The sequence below is a fragment of the Akebia trifoliata genome, chromosome 8 (genome assembly GCF_017979445.1).
Source record: "Akebia trifoliata isolate Shusen 1 chromosome 8, ASM1797944v1, whole genome shotgun sequence".
NCBI classification, from domain to species: domain Eukaryota; kingdom Viridiplantae; phylum Streptophyta; class Magnoliopsida; order Ranunculales; family Lardizabalaceae; genus Akebia; species Akebia trifoliata.
Window position 1 is genome coordinate 38,981,241 of NC_141382.1, and position 27,715 is coordinate 39,008,955.

The window sequence follows — 27,715 nt, forward strand, 5'->3', positions numbered from 1 at the left end:
TCTTTGAACTTGACAATAAATCATTTGTATAGATTCAAAAAGTTTGACAACTTTAAACTTTAGAGGATTCCATGCCACCCAAATATGGCCAAATGGATGGGACTGGTAATTATCTTCAAATTTCCAAAACTTACACATTTTCTTCTAAAATTTCGATGCTAGCTCTGACTCAACCTTAGTCTTGCAAAACCATAGTAATTCCACCTTTTACGTTTGAATCAAGTCTTGAATAGCTTGTCCCTTCCTCCAATCATTCATTACCCGCACATTCCAAGATAAGATTAACATAATTGTTGGAATTTAGAGGGTTGAATTGGAAAACCCTTTAATATTCATTTAATTGCAACCATATGGTAAATCAATCTATTAACCATAGGGTATTTAAATCCCATGTTTGCTTTATACTTTATGCTTTATGCTTTTTACTTTATTGTTTTTAGTTTAGTTGATAGTTTTATTTTTACTTTGAGTAATTTTAGTCCCACATCGACTAGGAGAAGAATTGATTTGCAATTCTTAAGTAGTTGTGTTTCTAATAGCTTTAAAGTGGATAGAAGTAGTGGGCGGGCTCACGCGCACACACGGGGGTCCAAGAGGAAAACCCATGGTTCTAATTGGAATTTAGATCCACCGGTCCGAAAACCTTAATACGTGCGCGTAGGGGGGTGTGCAAATTCTCGGATTTACACCTCACGTGGGTGCGCGCAAAGGCCCGTCCGTTTTTATTTAAAAATTCTAGACGTTTTTAAATTTAAATTTAAATTTTGTTTTGAACCAGTGTGTTTATTCTGAACCAACACAATGTGTCTGTTCGGAACCAGTTTGTGACTGTTCTAAACAGTCACTTTCTCTTTTATTTATATCAATTGTTTAGTCGATTTAAACTACTTGATTTTCTCTGTTATTTTATATTTTCGAATTATCAGTAATTTATTATTCGTTGTGAGAGCACACAACATCGTCGAGTTCGAATTTACATTCCAATTTAGAGTACCCTTTTGGATACGTGGGTTATTGAATCCTGTAGAACGAACGCCTACAGACTGTGATACCGTAGCAGGGGCGAATTTCGTTTTAGGATAGTGTTTTGTGTACGCCTCAACCATTTCTTTTAGGTAGTATTTTTTTTTATTACATTCGATTTCAAAATTAAGATTTGTTCTAACTTCTTCTTTCTTTGCCATAAGAAATCAGTATTCAGAGACAACAATCTAAAACGAAATTTATTTTTTACTATTTCTATGGAGACAGTCTCTAATTCCGTGCACAGTGAAAAACCCCATAAATTCGATGGAAAGAATTTTAAATTCCGGCAATAGAAAATGTTGTTTTATTTAACAACATTACATTTGACTCATATTATCACTCAAGAATCAGTTTCTTTAGATGATGATGAGGAGGACAAAATTAGAATAACCGAATATCGAAAATGGGAACATTCCAATTTCATGTGTCGGAATTATATCCTAAATGGATTAAGTACTGTTCTTTATAAGGTGTATTCCTCTATTGAGTCTGCCAAAATATTATGGGAAATTCTTGAAAAGAAATATACTTTAGAAGATGCCGGCAGAAAGAAATTTCTTGTTGGGCGTTTTCTAGATTTTAAGATGGTAGACTCTAAGTCAGTTGTATCACAATCCAAATAGCTCCAAATCCTTATTCATGAGATTCATGCTGAAGGCATGAGTATAAGTGAAAGATTCCAAGTTGGATCGAGAATTGAAAAATTACCACCATCTTGGAAAGACTTCAAAAATAATTTGAAGCATAAAAGAAAGGAAATGGGACTCGAGGATCTAGTGATAAGACTTAGAATTGAAGAGGATAACCGAAAGAATGAGAAGAAGAGTGAAACAATCTCTATGATTTTTAAAGCGAATGTAGTGGAAGAAGAACCTTCCAAATTCACTAGAAAGTTCAAACTCGGATTCCAGAAAAAATATGTAAAGAAAAACTTGCATGGTCCAAAAGTCAATATCCAGAAGATCAAGGGAAATTGCTATCTTTGCAATAAACCTGGACACCGGGCTAAGGACTGTCGCAAAAGGAAAAATCAGCAACACCATCAGAAACATGAACAAGCCAATGTGACTGAAACTCAGAACCTATCAGCGGTTGTTTCAGAAGTGAATCTGGTAGGAAATACCAATGATTGGTGGTTGGATACGGGAGCCACCAAACACATATGCTCTGAGAGAGGCATGTTTTCCTCTTACAACAACGTTGGAGATGAAAAGTTATTCATGGGAAATTCTTCCACATTCGCTGTGATCGAAAAAGGAAAAGTGAATGTAAATTTCACATCTGACAAAGTTTTGACTCTGAATGACGTGCTTCATGTTCTAGACATTCGAAGAAATCTGGTTTCAGGTTCTCTTTTAAGTAAGAAAGGCTTCAAAATGGTGTTTGAGTCTGATAAATGTATAATTACAAAGAATGGAATGTTTATGGGCAAGGGCTATCTATGTGATGGATTATTTAAACTCAATGTAATTTCTGATTTTATTAATAATATTAATTCTTTTGCTTATGTTTCTAAGTATTTTAATATTTGGCATGCTAGATTAGGTCATGTTAATAATAAATCAGTTATCAAATTAATGAATAGTGGTATGATTCCTAAAATGCATATTGATGTATCTAAAAAATGTGAAATTTGTGTTGAATCAAAATTTACTAAAAAACCTTTTAAAAATATTGAAAGATGTACAAAACCTTTGGAATTAATACATTCTGATTTATGTGATCTCAAATACATTCAATCTAGAGGTGGTAAAAAATATTTCATAACTTTTATTGACGATTGCACTAGATTTTGTATGATATATCTTTTAAGTAGTAAAGATGAAGCATTGGAAATGTTTAAAATTTATAAATTAGAAGTTGAAAATCAACTTGAAAATAAAATTAAAATTTTAAGATCTGACCGAGGAGGAGAATATGAATCTAATCCTCTAACTATATTTTGTCAAGAAAATGGAATAATACACCAAACTACTGCTCCTTATTCTCTCCAACAAAATGGTATAGCAGAGAGAAAAAATAGAACTTTAAAAGACATGGTAAACTCTTTACTTGTTAGTTCAGGTGTACCTTTAAATTTATGGGCAGAAGCTCTTTTAACATCTTGTTATATTTTAAATAAAATTCCATTAAAGAATTCTGAAAAATCACCTTATGAACTTTGGAAAGGTAGAACACCTACTTTTAAATACATGAAAGTGTGGGGGTGTTTAGCCAAAGTGGCTGTCCCTTTACCTAAAAGAACAAAATTAGGTCCTAAAACTATAGATTGTATTTTTATTGGATATGTCATTAATAGTAGTGCATACAGATTTTTTGTTTATAAATCTGATATAAATGATATTAATCCTAACACTATAATTGAATCCAGGGATACTGAATTTTTTGAGGATGTGTATCCTTGTAAGGATAAAATTAAAAAACCATTAAGAAGATCTCACATTGAATTATCTAATAATGAACTTAGAGAACAAGAATCTAATATAAACCTAGGAGAAGCAAAAGAACTAGAATAGCAACATCCTTTGGACCTGATTTTATTAGTTTTCTCTTAGAAGGAGATCCTCAGACTTTGAAAGATGCAATTTCAACACCTGAGGCTCCATTTTAGAAAGGAACTATAAATAGTGAAATGGATTCAATTATGAGTAATAACACTTGGGAATTAGTTAATCTACCTCCTGGCAATAAAACAATTGGTTGTAAATGGATTTTTAAAAGAAAATTAAAATCTGATGGAACTATAGATAAGTATAAAGCCAGATTAGTGGCTAAATGGTACAAGCAAAAAGAAGGTATTGACTTTTTTGACAGTTATTATCCTGTTACTAGGATCACTTCTATTAGAATTCTTATTGCTATAGCTTCCATTTATAAATTAGAAATTCATCAAATAGATGTAAAAACTGCATTTTTAAATGGAGAACTTGATGAAATATATATGGATCAATCGGAAGGATTTGTAATTAAAGGACATAAAAATAAAGTTTGTAGATTAATTAAATCCTTATATGGTTTAAAACAAGCTCCAAAACAGTGGCATGCAAAATTTGATAATATAATGATATCAAATGGATTTAGAATCAATGAAGCTGATAAGTGTGTTTATTATAAAACTATCTTTGATTCTTATGTGATTATTTGCTTATATGTAGATGACATGCTAATTTTTGGATCTAATATAAATGTTGTAAATCAAACTAAGAAATTATTGTCTAGAAATTTTGACATGAAAGACTTAGGTCTTGCTGATGTAATTCTTGGAATAAAAATTTTTAGAAATAATAATGGATTTGGTTTATCACAATCTCACTATATTGAAAATGTTCTGAAACGTTTTAATCAGTTTGATTGTATTCCTATAAAAACACTTTTTGATTCAAATTGTAAGTTAATGAAAAATATTGGTAAAGGTGTTTTTCAATTAGAATATTCTCAACTTATTGTTTGTTTAATGTATATTATGAACTGTACTAGGCCTGATATTGCATATTCAGTAAATAGATTAAGCAGATATACTAGCAACCCAGGACATGATCACTGGGAAGCTTTGGTGAGAATTATGAGATACTTAAAGTATACCGTGAGTTACAGGTTGTATTATAATAGGTAGTTGTCGTATTAAAAGGATATAGTGATGCCAATTGGATATCAGACTCAGAAGAGTCAAAATCCACTAGTGGCTATATCTTTACACTTGGAGGTGCAGCAATCTCATGGAAATCCACCAAGCAAACGTGCATAGTTCGTTCCACCATGGAATCTGAGTTTATTATTATGGACAAGACTGGTGAAGAAGTTGAGTGGCTAATGAATTTTCTTGTTAACATTCCTATTTGACCTAAACCAGTATCTACAATATCTATTCACTGTGACAACCAAGCTGCCATTGCGAGAGCCAAAAATAATGTATATAATGGCAAGTCAAGGCATATTAAACGGAGACACAACTCTATAAAACAATTACTCTCTAATGGAATTATTTCCATTGACTTTGTAAAGTCTAAGGAAAATTTGGCGGATCCTCAAACAAAAGGATTATCTAGAGAGTTAGTTGCATTGACTTCGAGGGGAATGAGCCTAAAGCCTATTGATTAAAAATTACTTCAATGAAAATCCAACCTAATTGATTGGAGATCCCAAAAAATAATTTCAATGGGAAAACCAGTTGAATGTAATTTAAAAAGAAAACACTAATGGAACAGAGTGTTCCAAGTCCATTCCTATGAAGTGTTTAGTGTTGCCTGTAAAACAGAAAGATTGAATTATAATTCTTAATGTTGCATATACTTGTAAAAGTGGAGTATATCAAGGTACTTCTCATAGGCACACCTAAATGAGTGTAGAATTGGACCGATTCTATGAGAGTTAAGGCTAAGCTCTCTAAAGCACTCATGATACCAGGATATGTTCAGGACCAAAATGAACACCATCAATAGAACTTAATAGTTGATTGAGTAAGCTGTGTGCATAGTCTATTGTTTAGGTTTACACTAAAGGTTGACAGTTCAAGGCTTAATGTAAAATCCCAAATTTGCAATTCATATCTCGAGGAAAAATAAATATTGGAATTTTAAGAAAATCTTGAAAGTGGGATTTATGGGTAAAACTTTAAGATGTTTTTGATCATTTTTAATAGAATTTGACCTCACCATTGGATTCAAAATGATTGAAAAACATACTTTAGCCTGTAAGCACGTTCAAATGCGAGTCCGAATATAAAAGTTGCAAAATCCTTGATTATCGGGTCGGACAAGGCTAAAATAGTGACTTTTTGCTAGAGCAAGAATTATTAAGATTCGATCATACCATTGAATTCGTAATGAAAAATTACTAAATGTGAACTATTTATTTGTCATTTTTGGAGACCAAAAAGTTGAATTATCATCAAAAATGAAAACGACATCAAGTTTAGGGGTCACCTCAGGGTAGAATTCTAAATTTTTGATAGAGACATAATTTATAGAAATTGACTGCACCATTAGATCCGGAACGAAAAATTAGGTGAAATAGAGTATTCATTTGTCAGTTTTGGAGTCCGGATGGCTAAGTTATCATTGATCAAAACAATAGGCGAAATATCGATTTCATCCCAACTTTTATATAAATAAAATTTAATTTTTTTTTATATCTCATCTTCCCCAACTCGTACATACAGCCGCGACAAATAGAAAACGAAAAATTCATTTTTTCTCCAATCTTCTACCTCAGATCTTTCGCAAACGGCTTACCGTCGACGATCGCCACAGAAGGGAAAAAGATCTGCAACTTCGACATCTATAAAACACACCCATGATCCCTTCATTTCATCTTCTCTTTCACCCATATCGTCAAAAATCAGTCGTATACATATACGGGAGTTTCGAAACTTCGACCTCGGATTTCATCTGTTTCGGGGTCAAACCGTCCTCCGTCGTAGAAGGGAGAAATGACGACCACATCGAAATCTTCGAAATCACCAGGTCGGTTTCGAAAATCAGTCGCTTCGAAATTTGATCCATCTCGATTTTCGCACCGATCGCCTCGAATTTCGTGCACACGCTTCGATCCTTTTGCCTAGACATTGTAAGGAACTCTCTATTTTTATTAGTAATCGTAGATTGTAAAAATTGTATTTAGGATTTTATCGGAAAAATTTTGGATGTATTTTCAAAATATAGAATTCTTTTGTTATTTAAAAATTCACGCCAGAAATTGCATGTTTGATATGTTTAATTGTATTTTTTATCAAATTATACGTGGGTAGGATAATTTAACGGGTTATTTCCATAAATTGGGTCTTGTGTACTGCTCGGACCCCGTTTTAATATGAAATTTGTATTCTTTTTCAATATTATTGATAGAAATAAATTCTATATTTAGAAAATGTGATTTAATATTCAATGAACTCATATTGAGTTGATATATATCAAAAAATGGATATTTTATTGAAGAGATTGAAAATTGTTAAAATCGAAAAAATGGAAAAATGGTATGAAACGGTAAAATGTCAGAGTCACACCCGATGGGTGATGTCTGCATTTTACGTTGTTGTGTTGTGTGTAGGTTGGTGAATAGATATCCAGGGATAATATTACTGGTTGCATGTTTATTTACTTTCTGTTAGTGCGATGCGTTGTTTACGTTTCCGTTTTGTTATTTATTTTAGGCCTGGTGGCTACACTTGCATGGTAGGAAACTGTATATCCATTCTCAACCTTGTATTGTTAATTTCTCTTTTGTTTTCAAATAAAAATATATATATATATATATATATATATATATATATATATATATATATATATATATGTGTGTGTAGCTATTTTGTGAGCTGTTAAAGAGTTTGTGAATGCCTGAAGGGATAGTGCGTCATATCATCTGGAGTGGTTCACTATCCTGGGATGTACGGTAGGAACCACCAAGCTCATACGTGGTATGGGACGCGTATGAGAATGAAGTTACAACTGGAATCCGGATTTATTCCTCTTTATCTTTACCAGTGAACTTGTAATGTAAATGTGGTCGTATACGAATGGTTTGTATATTTGGGAATCACATGCACGCCTGATAGGCATAGACGAAGATGATTGGTCAGTGATCACTAACAATATATAGTAATCGAACGTTCTGACACATCGAAAAGAGACCCATTGCTTACAGTCACGTCAAACGGCCGGCCTGAGCCGGATAAATGGTCAACCAAGCGTGGTAAACATTGACCAGCCACAAAATCAAGAACTAAAAGCTAGTGAAGAATTGTAACATCATGTCCCGACTGGGAGCGATCCAGTCGTGAATCCCAATTCTCTAATTCCAATACTCCACAATAGTGTATTATGTATATGTTGCCTTACTTTGATATATAAAATGAAATGCATGTTTAATGTTTCCATTTGATCAATTAGATTTGTACCTAAAGAAAATGCTATAGTGAGTACTGTTGATTGATGTAATGTCAGTTTTAAAATGTTTAGTTGCTCATCCCTGGTTATATGTACCAGTTAATAGTAGTTTATTCTATAAAATTTTATATTGTTAAAATAATTTAGTATGCTTATTCGTTCATGCTAGGAGGGGTTATTGACAGAAATTGTTTGTTTCCCTACTGAGTAACCATTGTTACTCACCCTTTCCTTCTCTATTTTTTTAGTTTCAGATTCAGAGCTTGGCGAGGCAAGTATAGAGTACGAATGAGGATCATCTGGTTGGTTAGATAGACAACCAGAGTTCGTCACCTGGTAAGTACTAAGGCTATACCCCCTAGTGGTGTCAGTTCCCCCAGGTGGTCTTATGGATTATGTTTTGAGTATTAGGATTTCTGTTAGGGTGAGGAATTTTGTATAATCCTGTATTCTGGTTATTCTTCCGCACTCTGATCTTTCGTACGTTATTAGACGTATATAAACTTCCGTTAGTATTATATTTTGTATATATATGCAGGATTGTATGTCGTTTATCAGGTGCAGGTTGAACGCCTTGGAATGCTAACATAAACAGAGGAGACCATGCTGAAATTTCGATGTACCACCTAGTACCTCGAGTTTTGACATGGGGATTTGTGTTAGCATTTGGCGGGACGCCACACTTAAAGTCTACTGATCGACTTGTAAATCCGATAGACTTATACTAGGTAAGGTTCAAGTCCAAAAGACACCTATACTGAAACATGATTGTTCAAAGTGCTCTCTCTTTATATATTTTTAGTTTGAGTTTTCTGCATTCATGTGGGGGATTGTTGGAATTTAAATGGTTAAATTGGAAAATCCTTTAATATTCATTTAATTGCAACCATATGGTAAATCAATCTATTAACCATATGGTATTTAAATCCCATGTTTGCTTTATACTTTATGCTTTATGCTTTTTTACTTTATTGCTTTTAGTTTAGTTGATAGTTTTATTTTTGCCTTGAGTAATTTTAGTCCCACATTGACTAGGAGAAGAATTGATTTGTAATTCTTAAATAGTTGTGCTTCTAATAGCTTTAAAGTGGATAGAAGTAGTGGGCGGGCTCACGCGCACACGGGGGTCCAAGAGGAAAACCCATGGTTCTAATTGGAATTTGGATCCACCGGTCCGAAAACCTTAATGCGTGTGCGCACTTACGACGTGCGCGCAGGGGGGGTGCAAATTCTCGGATTTACATCTCACGTGAGTGCGCGCAAATTCTGAACCAGCACAATGTGTCTGTTCGAAACCAGTTTGTGACTGTTCTAAACAGTTACTTTCTCTTTTATTTATATCAATTGTTTAGTCGATTTAAACTACTTGATTTTCTCTGCTATTTTATATTTTCGAATTATCAGTAATTTATTATTCGTTGTGAGAGTACACAATATCGTCGAGTTCGAAATTACGTTCCAATTTAGAGTACCATTTTGGATACGTGGGTTGTTGAATCCTGCAGAACGAACGCCTACAGACTGTGATACTGTAGCAGGGGCGAATTTCGTTTTAGGATAATGCTTTGTGCACGCCTCAACCATTTCTTTTAGGTAATATTTTTTCTATTACATTTGATTTCAAAATTAAGATTTGTTCTAACTTCTAACTTCTTCTCTCTTTGCCATAAGAAATCAGTATTCAGAGACAACAATAATAACCAGCCACAGGATGCACTTCCTCAACCCCTTGCTTCTATCACCATTCATCTCTCATTAGATTCTTAGTTGCAGGTTGTTTAATTCCACGGACAGTGATCCAGCGAATGATCAAAACTATCACATGTATTACAAGATTCGATTTCCAATCAAACACTATCTTCTGCTCCAAAACTTTTCCATTCTCTCAGCCTATCTCAATGGATGAAGGAAACATGCATTTCGTATCAATTTCTATGCAGAGGCGAGCATAACCAAATCGTGACCTCTGTGCTGTTTTATCATCCATATGCAAAGGTTTACCAATAACATTGCCTATCTTACCAAGTGAGTTTGCCGCCCAGAACTGTAAGGGAAGATGAGGTAGCCTAATCCTGATTGGAATGGTTCTCATCATCTCATGAACAGGGATTAAATCAGTAATCCATTTTCTAAGAATCAAAGGCCTGCCTCCTATCATCCAGATCGATGACTTTAACACCGAAGTGCATTCTTCTTCATTGTTGAACTTGAACAAGAAGAAGCCCTCCTCCATGGACATCATCTCCATATGCCCCTTAATCTTCCACATCCTCTCCACCGCCACTTTCAACCTAAGAAAGTATGGTTGCTTACCTAATAGATAGCCCACTAACGAGTGTTGCCATATGAGGCCTCGTCCTTAATAAGAGAGTTTAGAATAACTATTTTCTTTTTAGAAAAAACCCTTAAATCGTTCTTTAAAGAGGTATCATTACCCTTAAAGGGATTCTTCCAAGAAAATCCAGATGAAGACACAGCCATGAATGGCCCTCTCCACAAAATAAAATAAGAGATTAGGGTTAAAGAATCCCAAACCAAAAGAAAAGAAGCAAAGAATCAATACATGAAATGCTCTAGAGATGATTCTTTTATTGTTTTCAAAAATGGAAAACGATGCGAATCATCTATAAAAGCTTCCCTTCGATTGATTCTTTTCGCAAGAACAATTTCTCTCTCTAAAAACCTTGTTCTCTCTCAAGAAACCCTAAATCACCCAGGTTGCGCCCCTGTTAGTTGTACAATACTAGTGATGATGAGTATGTTGGCAGGAATAGGCATGATACTAAGACCAAAAAAAGCGAATCAAGGCTCAAATCAATAGATTCATATATTGGTAGAAGGACAGATGAGAAATGACGATACAATCAAAATGTGAACATAATTTACTTGATTCGGCAAGTTGGCCTATGTTCACAAGAGAAGATGAGATCCTTCCATTATTTTTGTGAATATTAGGGTTTGACAATCTTCTATTACTGTTTTCTTTTAAAATTGTTTTTGGAGAAGCCCTAAAACGAGTTTGCTATGAATATTTAGTCTTGAATAATGCTGACGCAACCTCAAGATTGGATCTCGCATCGCACACTTTGATGTGAAAATTTATGGGAACCATAAATGCTTTCCTTTGAGATACGAGGGAACCGTCAAGATGTGCGATATGAGGTCCAATGTTGAGGTCACTCTAGCACGACTCTTTAGTCTTACGAAGGTGAATCATTTTTGTTTTGATTCTTTTGTTTTGTTTTTTTTCTTTTATGGATGAGTTGGGGTTGGAGGCCCCCCCTCCTTGTCTACTAAATTACTCAAGAACAATTACAAATTACACCATCTAAAAGAATTCTTGATAATTCATGAGGAATATGGGAAACATCCTCGGTTAAAAAAAAAAAAAAAAAAAAATCATTTCCATAAGCTCCAAGGTAATCCACCGTTCTATTCACTTCACTCCAAAGAAGAAAGGTGAAATTGTTCTTCGGACAAAAAGTTAGCCTTAAAATTTGGGTGGACGTATGCTGCCCCTTGCAACCCACGAACCTGTTCATTCTGCCGATATAAGCATATCAACAAAAACAAGGCATAAAGATAAAAATATAAATGATGAATAATCTTATTAGATGACAAGCTTAGAGAAATTAAATTGATCATGCGAATCAAACAACCTCAATTGGAAGGAACATGCAAATTGAAGTTTCTAAAGAAGAAATTGAAACATGTACATAGACATTAATATGAAATTAAAAATGGACCAACTAGTTGTACACCACGCATTACCAATTGCACCTCATCACTTAAAAATTCTCATTTGCACTTCATTTGTATGACTACACTCCAAAAATAACTCAGCCATGTTATTTGTAACAAGCCCTAAGAAAATTGCAGCACCTTTGATAATCATACCTCTATTGTTTTTAATAACACAGCCCGCATAACCACAAGTAGAATTTAAACGACTCGAGCCATTCAGATTAAGTTTTAACCAAAAAGTATAAATTTTAGAAAAAGCAAGTGTAGAAGGTATCCTATCTAAATATATTTATTTTCAGATGGGATATCCTTTGCATTCTAAATATTTGTAAAATGCGTATGACATGGTAATTTTGGCTTCTTGATTGTCCCCCAATTTTGTTCGAACTTCAAACACCTCCAAGAGGTAATCAATTGAGCAGAATGTCCCCGTTGGAAGAAATAAACAAAATAAATTCAGATGAACTTAAATGAAAAATTACAAGCTGATTTCACTTTGAGCCAATTTTATTTATTGCTGAACGAAATCAAAATACACATCCTACACTAGAATGAGTCGCCTTGGTGAGCTATTTTATTTCTACATCAAACCTTCGCTTCCGATTAATGATGTCCTTTAATTCTATTTCTTTTTATTTAAAGTAAAATAGGTTCACCTCAAAGATATTTGGTGAAATTCTATTGCCTATTATGCTCAATATTCTTGACACTTCATACTAAGGTTAAGTCTTTAGATGATTTGTGCTTAAAAGAGATAAGTGATCATTGGGATTTCACGCATTCTAGCACTACGAGGAAACGCCGTTTCTGATTGCAAACGGCTTTAAACCGTTTCTCTAGCGAAAATCGTTTCTCTGGATTAGTAGCAACATCGAGAGAAACGTTTTATATTCTCACAGGAACGAACAGAGCAGTATGACAGAATGAACCTAAAGCTTGAGAGAAATTTGCATCTTCGATTACTCTAAATTTTTTTTATTGTAAATCGATTTCTCCCATTTTCGATTTCAAAGTTGTGCTTCTCAAATCCTTATGAAACTCATTTCTGGTCCTCATAAAACCCTAAGTATCTCTCATCTTCGATTTCAAATCTCGTTTGATCTTTGTTTCTCAAACCCTAACGAAGCTCCCTCAAAATCCAATTTGAAATCAGGTATCTCAATTTCATTCCTCCTATCTTCAGGAAATTTACAACATAATCACAATTCTTGGCTAGTTTGAAACCTGAAACCTTAATTTCACGATGTTTGTCCGAGAATTTTGGCTGATTTTCTGTCTCTTCAATTTATTCCAGCTCGACTGTGAGATATGCGATCCGATTGTAGTGTAGTTCTACCCCTCTTCAACAGATCGGACTTTTGGTGTAGTTGGTTGGTTAACAAGTTTGCTACCCTTTGAAATCTGTTTATAGGTAATGTAACTTCAAATTCCCGATTTATTTTTTCTTTGAGCTAATTCAATCTAGAGCTATTTTCTTTTTCAAATTTCAATACGATTTGGGTTCTGAATATCATATTCAAGCAACGATCACTAATCTCGATATTTTTTTTGTGTTCTAGTTTAATTTATGGATTGCTAGATTTATTTATTTTTAGATTTTTACTTGAATTTGAAGCTCTTAGGGGTTCTCTCAAGTCTCAACACCAAAATTTGACTTCATTACTTCAGCATTGGAATAGAAATACCAGGCTTTAGGTTTTTTACTTGTACTTTTTTTCTTATGTACTGTTAGGTGTTGGTTTTAAGATGCAATTGTGACTATGCTCTAATTTCATTGTTACATGTTGCCCTTACAATATCTTTGGAGTGGGAGTATTTGAACGATTGGAGACAAACTGTTTTGAAATGTAATGAGCAGAGTCGATAAAAATAGGTGTTTATCTTCAAATATTGATGTGATTATGATGTATTGGAATGTGATGGGATGTACACATTTCTGCCTTTTGTTTTAAAAATTGTTTTTTATAAATAAATTTGATTTTTCAGAAAGGGGTTTCTTTTTTGGCTAGTATGATTTATTTCTGCCTTTTGTTTTAAAGATTATTTTTTTATAAATAAAATAATTTTGATTTTTTTAACTAGGGGTTCTGTTTTGCTGGTATTAGTTCATAAATGCATTATGTGGTAACATGGATTCCCATTTTATGTGTTAGAGAGATGGGTCTTAGTGCATGACTGTTTTTTTAATTTCAGTTCATCCATATAATCTAATATTTTCTACTTGAATATCATCTTTGTAGGTTCATTAATGTTTCATTCCTCGAGTTTATATTTCATTGTGTCTTTTTTATTATTTTCCTATTGTCCCTGTATAGGTTTTTACAGTCTTTGTATTTCTACAAAAATGTAGGTCTTTCCTCTTCCCAATTTGGGCTTTTATTATTTTTCTTCTCTTTTTAATCAGGTTTATTGGGTTTCCCTTGTGTATGAGATTTTGTTGATGTCCATTTATGTTAAGAGACTATTTCGTCTTCTTCGTTTGGATAGATTTTTTTTTTTTTTGAAAAGTATAATATATTTCAAGGAGAAAGAAAAAACAGCATACAAAGAGGCCGAGAAAGCCTCATAGAAAGTAACAAAGAAGAAGAGCAAACAACATCAATGATTACATAAAGAGTTCCATCTAAAAACAAAATCATCAAACGAAGTTCCCACGAATTCTATATTTTGTTTGGACCAAAGGTATAAGAAGCCCAAAATCTCTAAAAAACTTGTGTGAGAGCTTCTAATCTTGCCATTAAACACCCTGTTATTCCTTTCATTCCAAATCCCCCAAGCAATAGCCGAAGGTAGCATAGCCCACAGGTAACGTTTTCTGGTGTGAAAGACATTACTGGTCCACTCTTTCAACAACGATGAAAACTTATGAGAGAAAACCCAAGTCATACGGAATAAACCAAGGAAACTTGACCATAAATTATAGGAAAAAGGGCAATGAATTAAAATGTGATCAACAGATTCCCCTTCCATCAAGCAAAGGGGACAACAATTAGGAGTGATCCAACCCCGAGCAATCAAGTTATCCATCGTAAGAATCCTACCAAGGGAAGCCAACCAGACAAAGAAAGAGATTTTAGAAGGCACTGACCTAAACCAAATGATGGAAGTCGAGATGGTACGCTCAGCACTAGGAGTGAGCCATTTATGGAAGGATCTGACAGAGAATCTCGAATCCTTCGCTCTAATCCATTCCCACCTATCCTGTTCACTTTCGTTGCGATGAAACGTATGCAAGAGATCGAGGAAAGATGTAACCTCGGTTAGCTCCCAATCATTAAAATTTCTCCTGAACCCCAAATCCCAAGTAGGATCGGACTCGTTGTGAATCAAACATTGCTGGATTGAATGATTCTTCTTAACAGAACAGATGTATAAAGATGGAAATTGAGAAGCTAGCGACGAAGGTCCGCACCAACAATCTTCCCAAAATCTAATTCTGTCCCCCATACCTGCTTTGAATCTAATCCCTTGCTCAAAATCCTTGCTAACTTTCAAAATTCCTTTCCATAGGCTACACCCATACGAGGTTTTAGACTCACCGCTATACCAACCTAGACTCCTCTCCCCATATTTAGCCATAATAACTTTCCTCCACAAACTACCCCTCTCCTCGCCAAACCTCCAAAGCCATTTTCCTAGAAGCGCTCTATTAGCTAATCTAAGACCCCTAATGCCTAGTCCTCCATTCGTCTTGGGCATGCAAATCACCTTCCATCTAACCAAATGATACTTCTTCCTACCACTCTTATCATTCCACAAAAAGTTCTTCATAAGTCTTTCCAATCTAATTTCAACGGACCTCGGAAGCGTGAAAAGAGAGAGAAAGTAGACCGGAATGCTCGTTAAGGTACTTTTGATCAAAGTCACTTTCCCTCCTTTCGAAAGATACTTAGCCTTCCACGTACTCAACCTTTTTTCCAATCTTTCAATCACACCATCCCAAATTTTGATACTATTGTAGGGTGCTCCCAGCGGTAAGCCCAAATAGGAAGTGGGCAAAGTATCATACCCACAACCCAAAGTTGAAGCCATTAAATGAACATCATTAACTTCTCCTACCCCAAAAAGTTTGCTTTTCTGCAGGTTAGTATGTAAACCTGACATAGCCTCGAAGCAACACAATAACACTCGGAGCACCCTCACTTGATCCCTCGAATCCTCCAAAAAAGTTAAGGTGTCATCCGCAAATTGAAGGTGAGAAATTAAAGGGCCGTCATTAATCCTAAAACCCGAAAGCTTACCTAAGTCAACCGCTCTTCTAAACAATCTCCCCAAGGCTTCAGCTACAATCAAAAACAAAAATGGAGATAAAGGGTCCCCTTGCCTCAAACCTCTCGACCCTCTTAAAAAACCGGCTGGACTCCCATTGACAAGAACCGAGTAAGATACTGTCGTAACACATTTCATTATCCAACTTATCCATCTCGAACCAAAACCCATCCTCCTCATCATATACTCCAAGAACTCCCAGCTCACGTGGTCATAAGCCTTTTGTAAATCAATTTTTCTTATTAATCCCTTATCTTTGTTTTTGATCCTAGAATCAAGACACTCATTAGCCATCAAAACGCCATCCAAGATCTGTCTACCCTTGATAAAAGCCCCTTGCTCGTCTCCAATAAGATTAGGGAGAACAGTTTTCAATCGCGACGCTAGCACTTTGGATATGATCTTATACACCGAACCCACCAGACTAATTGGTCTAAAATCTCCTAGCTTATCCGCCCCAGCTCTTTTAGGGATCAGAGCCACGAAAGTACTATTAAGGCTGTAATCCAAGCACTTCTTATCTTGAAGTTCCCTGATAACCTCCATAAAATCTCTCGAAACGATATCCCAACAATGTTTGAAGAACTCCATATTAAATCCATCCGGACCCGGGGCCTTATCCCCACTCATCGAAAAAATGACTGATCTAACCTCTTCCTCCCCTATTTGTCTTTCCAACCACTCCCTATCCGCCTGATTCAAAGAATTAAATTCTAAATTATCCGGCCTCGGTCTCAAAGGTTCTTTTTCCTTGTACAGATCTTTATAGAATCTCACCACCCCTTCCCTAATTTCCTCTTCTCCTGTCACCATGGTATCATTGATGAGGAGTTTATCAATCTGATTACTTCTTCTATGGAAGTTGGCAACTTTGTGAAAAAATTTAGTGTTATTATCCCCTTCTTTCAACCATTTAACCCTCGACTTTTGTTTCCAACTTATTTCCTCCATAAGCGCCACTCTTTGGAATTCCAACTTCAACTCCGTTCTTCTACTTCTTTCATCCATATTCAAATTGCTTTCCTCTTCCTTTTTGTCCCAAATTTCAATGTCTGACAAAATCTCCTTTTTTTTCACTTCGATTCTCCCCAAGACCTCTTTGTTCCACACCTTCAACTTGTCCTTCAAGAATTTGAGCTTCTTCTTGAACACACATCCCGGGTTTCCTGTGGCCGGACACTCATTCCACCAACTTCTAACAAGATCTAAAAAATTAGGTTGAACCAGCCACATATTTTCAAATCTAAAAGGAAGAGGGTGTTGTCTAGGGTGCCCTGCTTCCAACAAGATGGGAGTGTGGTCAGAGACTGGGCTAGGACTTGCCGAATGAATCACATTTTGAAAATTTTCCTCCCAAGCATTATCAACCAGAAACCTGTCTATTCTGGACATCCTAGAATTGCCTTGGTTGTTGGACCAGGTGAATCGTCTACCCAGGAGAGGAAAATCCATTAAACAGTGTCTACCTATAAAATCATTAAAGTTTTTCATCCCCTTAGATATGTTCGAACCCCTATTCTTCTCATGAGTAAATCTGGTGACGTTGAAATCCCCACCCAGGACCCAAGGTTTCTCCCAATAGCCCGCGACATCGTCAAGTTCCTCCCAAAATTGCATTCTCTCCCTACTAAGAGTTGGTCCATAAATCCCAGAAAACACCCAAAGGAAATCTTCGTCCTTCTTTCTACACAAAATAGAAATTGAGAAGGCCCCTACTAGGCTGTCTGTTACTTGGATCCAATCTTTATTCCACATCATAATAACTCCACCGGCTGAACCTAAGGCAGGAAGAGCTATCCACTCAATGTTTTTCCCCCAAATTTCCTTAATGATATTGTCATCACAATAGGCTAATTTCGATTCCTGCAACGTAACAATGAACGGATTTTTACCTCTAATAAAAGCTTTCACTGCTGCCCTTTTTCTCCTATCACCCAAACCCCTAACATTCCAAGATAGAACTTTAAGCGACATTAAAAACTTATAAAGACCCACGACTGTCCGAACCAACCTACCTCGTCTCCACTCTAACCACCACTTTATCCGCTCTAGGTCTGATTAAATTCCTTGTCATCTCCAAGGGGGCTACCACCACTAACTCATTGTTCTCCCCATCCCTATAACTACGAATCTCCTGGGAGCTCTCACATTCTATTTGCTCATTCTTCTCCTCTATTTCATTTGCTTCATTAATGCGTTTAAGTTCCTCCTCCAGACTAATTGTATCTCTTAAATCTCCAACGGCCACCCTTAAAATCAAGGAAGAGTCTCTATCCTCCGTCTCTAGAACTAGGCCAAAGTCTTCTGCCAAATTTAGAGCATTACTGACTAGCCATTCCACTGTCTCCAATTCTGTCCTCACTATCCCTGCCTCACGATATTCCATTGTTAGCTCGCCTATGTCTCTGTCAACCCGATTACCACCTTTATACAACTCTGTTCTGTTATCAACATCCAATTACACTGGTTTCTGGCTAGAATTTAATGAAATCAAAGCTAACTGACTTCCATCTTCCCTGTTCTCCCTTCTACATTCCTTCTCTCGGATAAGTTCAAAGGATTGCAGGGAATCGATGAGGGCTGAAGGAGGTCGAGACCTGTACAAAGAGTAAACACCACGAGGACCAAACAACGGAATATCCAAAGAAATAAACAACGACGCTATTGAAGGAGAACTATAGCCAAATAAGCCAAAAGACTCACCAGGATACAGGGAGAGAATCTGAGGAAGAAAGAATGGCCCATTTAATACCTTAACCGTTAATGTTCCCGTGTTTCTAAACTCTTCCATACTACTGCTTGGGGTTTCTGCAACTTTCGAAATAATCGGGTGTCGCCAGAGATCAGCTCGAAGTCTTTTCCATATCCTTGTAACCGCAATTAAATGGTACTCCAACTTTTCCTCTCCCACTTTTTTCTGCCTTGACGATATCGATTTCTTCGCGACCTCTTGGACTTGTCTACTTAGATTACTGTGTGAAGCCAAACGTGAGATCAAAACCTCCTTGTTAACGCCTTCTGAATCCCCACTCTCGTGCTGCGACTTCCCAGAGACGATTTCCTCGTCAGCATCCCCAACATCTTGTTCGAACGAACTTTTAAACAAAATTAGTGACTTGTTAACAACCCTTTGCCGATATGTATCATCGTAATCTTCTAACTGACATTCAGTTCGAGTTGGAGTGATACACCTCTCCACCTGCATCTCCACTCCTCGATCGCCTTCACCACTTTGAATCTGTCCCTTTGCTCGAATATCGTCAACTTTAGATCCCATCCACACCTCTTGGTCCATCTGCTTGGCTGCGTTTCTCTCATTTGATCGCAAACAAGAAATAACCGACTGATAACCTTTTATCACCTTATTTCTGTCGTTGCTTTTCTTCACCTCATCTACTCGGATTAAACCACCACATGTTTTCCTCACTTTCAGCCCTTTCTTAATAATAATTGGGCCTCCATGTTTGTTGGCCCTTTTAATTTGGTTATTGGATTTCCTGTTAGGGCCTGGGTCGGTGTTTGATTTCGAACCCCTGTTTTCTATAAACGGGCCCTTGCTGTCCGGCCCATCTAATACTTTTAAATAGTCCTTGGCACCTGCTGTCCAACTCTCATGACCATGGGCCTCCAACCACTTGGGCCTCAATCCACCTACATAGGCCTGTCTAGGCTCCACCAACCCATTGGGCTGAGGTAGCTCCACCATCCCATTCGCTCGCAGCCACCTAGTGTACTCCAGGTTTCTAGCTGCCCTCCCTAATAAATGCCTCGTACTAGTGAGCTGCAGCAGCCGACGACGTGGCTTTATAACCACTTTCCGTTTGACACGTGTTCCTAAGGGAGAACGAAATTTGAAATGTTGTTTATTTCGTACGCCACCTCCATTTCATAGAAGAATTCACATTTCAAGTGGAAACCGACATTTCAATTTGGATAGATTTTTAATTTGTTGGGGTTGGTTTTAAATGCCGGTTTCCACTTGAAATGTGAATTCTTCTATGAACTTCCTTTTCTTCTCTTCGGAAACCCAAATTCTTGTTTGCCGTACTTTGTTTATATAATTATAATTCTTCTTAAAATAAAGTTATTGGATGTGTACTTTATGGTTCATGCTCTATTCCATTTGGTTTTAAGGGAGCATTCAATCGTTTTTATAGATACCAATTTTATGTTTTAGTTGACATTTTTCTTGATTTGGCAAAGTTATTTACTTGGTTGTCATTCTGCCCAGCAACCAAGAGGGTGTGGGACATAGACCCATTGAACCTTCACAATTTGCCTCTTTGTGAACTAGTCCTTAAGAAGTCAATACTGAACTCAAGGAAAGCTTATAACCTTCTCAGATTGGTGATGGCAGGGCCACTGTTCCAAGTTACATAACAAGGACCATAGGCTAGGACCAATACCCACATGGGTGATGGGGTGATTCTCGTAATCCCTCCTATGCAGCATTGACTGACCATCAAGTAATTAGCTTTTACATGCCGAATAATCCTTCCTTTGATCATTACTTCTTGGGTTAGTTCATAATTTAGTTTAGAACACTGATGTCATAATCCCATTGATAAATAATACAATATTATCTCATCCCAGCTGTTAGATGTGGAATATGTTGTTTTGCGTTATTGTTCTCCAATCCAATAGCTTGCACACTAGATTGTTACTTCTTGGGTTAGTTCATAATTTGTCCTGAATATGTTCTGATTGTAGCATGTGTGGTGGTGTTCAAGTCTAATTCAAGTATAATTCAGTAAGGGTGTTGAAGGATACCCTATAGTTGGATTTGGATACATTCATTTGAACCCAATAAGTGTCCAGGTCAGATCTTGACATAATGGTACCTGACCATACTATAATATTGCATGCACTTACATCCCCTGTAGCCAATATTTCTTTGCATAAGAGTAGAATATGTATGACCCATTTTTCGTTTTGAATCACAACCGAATGCCATGTTTTGTTAAGTTGAGCTAATTATTCTCTCTGATGTTTTCTGGATAGCTACCAGGTCCATTAGATTGTCTTTATGTCAATCCTGACCTCAGGGTGACATTATTCAAAATTATCCCCCTAGGTTAATTCTTTGACTGATAATAAAGTGGTCTTATGAACCAAAAATTTTCTTTTTCAGGCATATGATACATTGGGGTTATATTATGATTTTGGCTGCACATTCTTCAACCCAGCCAGTGTAATTTTTTCTAGACCCAAATTCTGTTCTATAATATGTATGATATTCATCTTTTAGTGGGTATTAACTGCAATGTTACAGGCTAAGGTGTTTTCAAGATTTGAGGCTCTGTAGACAACTGTGAAGAACTACACCATTGAAGCGACCCCTTTGGAGTAGTGTCTTGCAACAGGTCTGCTGTACAGCTCCAGTTGCTTTAAGTCTAATTGCTTATCTAAGGAAAGCAATTGTTGTATCCAAGGAAAGACGAAGGGACATGTGATCATGCCCCTTTAAATGAAATCATTGCTCAAAATGTTGACCCCTTAGAGAATATCAAGATACATGTTTATATCCAACTCCCAAAGCCACTCATCACTTGCTACAACTAAACATGGCGCAGCAAATTCGCTTAGTATTTGCATTTCCTTCTACAACTAAACAATTTTTTTTTACTCTCTCTTTGGTACTTACTAGTAGTTTGGGAACTAAATTTCAACTTAATTTCACTTCTTATCAGTATGTATGGATCTTTGGGGTTTTCCAATTCAAATTCTTTGCAAAGCCACTTGCTGAGCTTATAACACCACAAGTAAGAAGATTCTTATTTGTCTAATGCATGCAATTCTTCGTCTTTTTACTTTTTGTGGATGTTTTCTAGGTTCCCTTTAGATGCAGGTTACATAATTTAGTGTTTAGCTTTTGTAGGAGAGCATTCTAATGTATTAGCTTTTGGTTTCAGCAGACTGTAATCCTTATTGGAAAAGTAGGGGTTCCTCGAGCCAAAATATATGTCCTTAAAACAAGAAAGTTTGTGTTTGTGTGCCATGAGAGTTGTGGTGAATTGGCCATTTTATGGGGCAACCACATATCCATGATAGTGAACAATCCATTTTCCCAAGGCTAGATGGGATATTTGTTGCTTATAACCTTCTTTCTAGAAAAGTCCAATTCTTACGTACTTTATAAGGTTAGATGGATTGCATATATATATTTACATATGGAGCTGTGCTTATTCTATTGATTGGCATGGTAAAACTTTTTTTGATGATTTTCCAATCATCATTTATTGTAGATGGATCCATTGAATTGAGTATTCAAAATGCTTGAAGGTTCCAATACTGGAGGCACAAAATCAGCAAAACAAACTAATGAGTTTCTTAGAAAGGTAAGGAAGCCAAGCACATAAATGGCATGAGACCCAAACTAGTTTTCCAAGAATAATTTTCCTGAGATTTCATTGCATTATTAAGAAGTATTATAATTACTGATTGTACAAACAAAGAAATGACCTCCATATGGTTTTGAATGCAGAGAAAGATCAGATTGCCCATAGAATATAAGATGGCGTTTTACCAAAATAAGTGAGTATCATAACTACTGATTGTACAAACAAAGAAACAACCTCCATTGAGAAAACTTTGTGCTTTTCTATTTATATTGATGTCCCTCGTACATGGTGATGGGTGACTTGGTGGTAATGCCCCCATCCACCATTTCTAGCATTACTTTACTTTGTAAGTTCAATGTCCACAAGGTGAGTTGTCTTGAGGAGGTAGTTGTTGGTTTTAGTAAGAAGGAAGTATGAAACTTAATTTCTTCTGATGCATTTTCGTCTAAAACTTTTGTTTATTTTATTTTTGTAAACGATGGCAATCTGAACTTTAGAGCCATTATTATTAACTTTACTTTGTTGTTGGGGCTGTTGTTAATGGAGATGAAATAGGGACTACAGGTGCTTGTTGGGGCTGCTATTTTGGGGTGTTAATGGACATGAAAGGAAAAGACTGCAGGTTGTTGTTGTTGCAAGAAATGAAGGAGAGAGAAATTGAGAGGAGGTGTTGCGAGGGGAGGCGTTGACGAGAGGTGAAGAAAACGGAAGGGGGCTGCTGTGATGAGAAAAAAGAGAAGATCAAAGAAGATGAAGAACAGAAATAGAAAGATGAGAACATGAGGTGTGTTAATGGCATGTAAGTTCTGTTTTTTTTTTTCTTTTCCTTTTCTCCCCATTTTCTCTTTTACTGTTGCCATCCAAATGAGAGAGAAGAGAGCCCTCTCTCTTTCTTGTCATCTTTGCTACTGTAAGAGAATGAGTCTGTTTATTTTTTATTCTTATGTTCCAGCCTTGTATGTTAGATCCTCCTTCTTTTGGTGTTAGATCCTCCTTCCTTCTTCGTTTTATGCCCTCTATCTCCTTTTCTTTTGTTTCTAGGAGAATTAAAAGAAGAGAGGGTGTGAGAAAAGGGGAAAATCTGGAGGTTCCTTACAACCAAGGTTCATGTTTGAAATTGACGATCAGATTCTCATTGCCTTCAGTGCGTATTTTATAGCCAAATTTTTTGGGAACAAATATATATATAAATATATATATATATATATATATATATATATATATAGATATATATATATATATATATATATATATATATATATATATATATATATGGGTCCCGTTCAGCACCAAACATTTTGGCCAACATTTTAGCCAGCCATTTTTGCAAGTGAGACACATAACTTTCCATGGCATTGCAGTAAGATGTCTGGTCACTTATTCCATTCCCAACATTTCTGATGTTAGGGAAAACCAGCGGACAAGCTGAAGCATAAAAACGGTACAATATAATTGACCCAGTTTTAGCTACTCAAACAAAAACAGACTCATGGATATACAAACAAGATTTGCTCAGCCGACTGCTTTTTTATTTATTTATTCTTCAAGGCTTCAACAATGGTGTTGAGATTACTTGGTTACGATAGTATGGCCTAGTGGCAAGGCGAGCTTTGACAAACTCCTCAGTCAGAGTATGTCAAGTGTTCAAAACCCTACAAAGCAATGAATTCCTGGTCCAGTTGATCTTCGACTCAACCAATTGCACGTAGGACTTTCTTAGGGGGCGGTGCATGTGACTCTGGGATTAGTCTGAGTGCCTCACCCGAATGGTGGGTATACCCACCATAGGCAAAAGAAAAATCTAACATTGGCCAATTTCGGCTCAATGTGGTTGGGCTTTTAGGATGAGCTATTGTTTGCAAGCTTGGACCTACTACCCACTTCTTCAATGCTATTGGGCTTTCCTGCACTCATCTTCTTTTGATGATAAACAAATGGGGTGCAACCTGGTCTGGTTCAAACCGAGAACCGAACCAAACGATAGCTTTGGGGTGGTTTAGTTTGGTTTCAAACAACTTTCGGTTCGGTTCCAGATTATGAAAATGGAGAATCAATCATTTTGGTTTGGTTTTCGGATCAAGCTTGTATAGAATTGAACCAAATCCAGAACCGAACCTCTATGTAATAAATAAATATATATGTATATAATAATTATTATGAATTATTTTAGGAGTTAGGACATAGATTAGTGATCTTTTATAGATAAACTAATGAGTTTTTATGGATAGATTTGTGATTTATTGTATGAAATTTTATATATTTTTTTCATTAAAAAATATTATTTACAATTTATAAATATTGACAATCTGTAGGACCAAACCGACTTTAATTTGGTTTGGGTTGGTTTGGTTTTGTTTTGATTCTTATTTAGTGGAACCGACCTATGTCAGTTCGGTTCCAATTTGACCTTGAACCGAACCAAGTTGCACCCTTAGGTGATAATAATGATACAACATTGTACAACAGAGATTGATAGTTTGACATCCCAACATTTACTTACTACATCTCGATTAAAAATAAATAATATAATACGTAAAAGTTGGGGTGCCAGTGCACTGGGAGCTCCCAAATTTATTTTTTCCTAGACTTTTTTTTTTTGTATCTAGGATTTCATATGAGCCTAATCATAATTGTGGACAACGATTGGAACTATTTGAAATGGGTGTCATAAAATTTTGTAATATTAAAATTATAATTTGAGTTCAACCTTTGTGATGTTTGAAGAGTGTGTTTTAATATTCAATGGGGTGCAATAAATGATTTAAGAAATTGATATGTAATAATTAGAAGTTAGGTGTCAATAACAGCTTTATTGTATAAATGATCACTTTAGTAACTTCGAAATGAGAAAAGGTAGTTTGGCCTTTTTAAGGTTGATATCTTAAAGAGGTATTCGGCCATATTCACGTTAATTACAAAGAAGATTAGACTGTATTTTTATCATTTGAAAAGTAAGTTAAATCTCTCGTTAACTCCGCTGTTTGTCTTTATACGTGTAAGGAAGTCAAAGAGTGCATGTCAACTTATTCAAAATATAGGGGGATTTCTCTAATATTCATCAAAATATAGGGGAGTATGTCAAAATTTCCCTATATATATTTTTCATCCAGAAGAGTACTACCATTCTCTCCACCAATGAGATTGTTGATCATGCAAAATCGTTGATATTTTATCAACAACTTCGTAGATTATAAAAAATGATGATTTCACTGTAAAAACATATTTTGAAAATTAAAATGAACAATGAATCAAAACAAGACTTTCATTATATTCAACGCATGAAATGGAGATTCACCCAATTTCAAAATGATTGTGTGTTCTAAGTAAAAGTTGGTGTGCCAATGGAAACAACCTCCTATCTCAGTTGTTTGTTTGACGAAGAGGCTCAAACGAAACGCAGGTTTGCTATGGATGCTACATCTCTCGAAGGGATCCATTTCATTTGGGGTATTTAAAAATAAGTCAAGAGGTATTTAAAAATTTATATTTTATTTTATTGATAAATCCATTTTTAATAAGTGTTGATGGGTTTTAAATTTAGGTCTTTGGTATCATCACCCAAGACTTAACCAACTAAGTTTGCTGGCACCTGCAAAATTTAGTAAATTATGATCAATCAGACCTATCAGATTCAAATTGCAGATATTAAGTAATTTTTTTTTCTTACGTCTTTGTCATCATGTTAAACCCTTATTCCCTCTCTTCTTTCTCCCACTTAAATTTACTAAATCTCCTATTTCTTGTCATCAACAACAACAATAAATATTAAGTAATTTCATTTAATCTAACTGTATTATCTATTATTAATTGTGTAGGGAACAATGAATCTATAGAATTTATCGAAGCTTCTAATATTCATTGGCATTTATTATTTGTGTTTCCATTTTTCACTTATTGCATCGCGTGTGCACGGTACTAACACATACATTTTTTCCCATCTAAATCAACTTTACAAACAATGGAAACAATAATTGAGAGAGAATGAGAATACGGTTGAAAATTAAAAAAAAAACATTTAAGAGCTCTCAAAATGACATAAATAAGATATAAAAAAAATGTCATTTTAATAAAAAAGATAAAGACATAATAGATTGATTTCAAATCATAAAAGACATTTATGTCTCCAAAGAACTACATCAGCCGTTCTAGTTGTAGTGGGTGGAGAATCTCGTAACTGTCATTTTGACTGAAATGACATTAGAGGAGGATTAGGCAATGACAACAACCTTTCAAATCTAATCCCAATTTAAATATGCGATTAATGCCCTAAGGTCGTGAGTTCGATAACCAGTATGAACATTAATTCCTCGGGAGCCACCTACGAGGGTGCACCCTCACTTTCTTGGTGCGTATGATGTGCGGGCGTTGCACATGTCCTGAGATTAGTCCTTGGATAAGATCATCATCTATGGATTGGGAAAAGCCCAAATATGAGCCTGGTCCTCTGTCTACAGGGAAATCCGGTAGAAAAAAAGAAGAAGAGAGGGAAGTTGTAACAATTGCACATTTAAATAATAACTCTTATAATACATTTTTAAAATAAAACATAAACTGAGAGAGAGAGAGAGAGAGAGAGAGAGAGAGAGAGAGAGAGAGAGAGAACGCTAGATCAAAACTTAGAGAGTTGATTCGAGAAGAGAGATCCGAGAAGAGAGATATTTGAGACGAGAGATCTGATAGAGAGATTTAAGAAGAACGACAGATTTGAGAGAGAGTGAAAGAGAAGACAGTCAAGTTTGTGCAATGGCGGAGAGACAGAGACAGAGAATGAGAATGGCTAACAAGAGAGAGTAAGAGAGAGAGAGGAGAGAGAGATGAGTTCGACAATGGTGGAAGTCGAATTTCTATCTGAAGAAATTTGTTAGAATGGCTATCGGCACCCCAACTTTTACTTATTACACTTAGATGAGTGAAACGACAGTAAAAAACTGTCGCAATTAACAATAACTTTAGCAGTCGTTTTTAGTGCAATTCTACCGTCGCAATAAACACAATATGACGTAGTGGGCCACACTAACTTTTACTAAGAGCTCCCTAAGATGGTGTGTTAATTACTTCTAATTTCATATGAATTGGGGTGCTCTTAGCAAAAGTTGGTGTGGCAATAAAATATCTTTAGACTAATCACCCAATAATAAAGAATCAATCAGAGTTTGTGATCGGATAAGAAGAGCTGTCAATTCCCAATTGATTTGCTAAACTTAACTTTGTCTTTCCTTCGGTACAACATTGACCAAATGCATTCATTTATAAAAGAATAATGTTGAAGTGACTCAAGATTGGACCTCACACCACACCATGATGTGAAAGTGTATGAGAACCATAGATGCTTTCCTTGAGATCAGAGTGAAAAACATCCAAGGTTCTATCCACTTTCACGTCAAAATGTATGATATGAGTTGGTCTTGTTATTTCATTTCTCATTAGTACTAGGTAATTTAGTATTGATAAGGA

At 35.7% G+C, this 27,715-nt stretch overlaps 1 protein-coding gene and 1 long non-coding RNA gene across 12 annotated transcripts; one reads left to right on the top strand and one right to left on the bottom strand.

Moving 5' to 3' along the window:
- Positions 1-9,792: 9,792 nt before the first annotated feature.
- On the bottom strand, positions 9,793-10,176 carry LOC147396754 (uncharacterized). Its single transcript, XM_086450167.1, has one exon. The coding sequence runs from the start codon at positions 10,174-10,176 to the stop codon at positions 9,793-9,795; it is 384 nt and encodes a 127-aa protein (XP_086306293.1).
- A 2,056-nt stretch (positions 10,177-12,232) lies between these two features.
- LOC147396755 (uncharacterized) lies at positions 12,233-23,403 on the top strand. 11 transcript variants are annotated; one of them, XR_015180950.1, is made up of 6 exons: positions 12,233-12,804; positions 12,946-13,062; positions 21,052-21,111; positions 21,193-21,283; positions 21,611-22,258; positions 22,405-23,403. It is a non-coding gene; the product is annotated as an uncharacterized LOC147396755 (long non-coding RNA). The 11 variants fall into 11 exon arrangements; XR_015180948.1 differs by having other exon boundaries at positions 12,234-12,804; positions 21,052-21,505; positions 21,611-21,682; positions 21,836-22,258; XR_015180949.1 differs by having other exon boundaries at positions 12,240-12,804; positions 21,052-21,505; positions 21,611-21,682; positions 22,166-22,258.
- Positions 23,404-27,715: the final 4,312 nt, after the last annotated feature.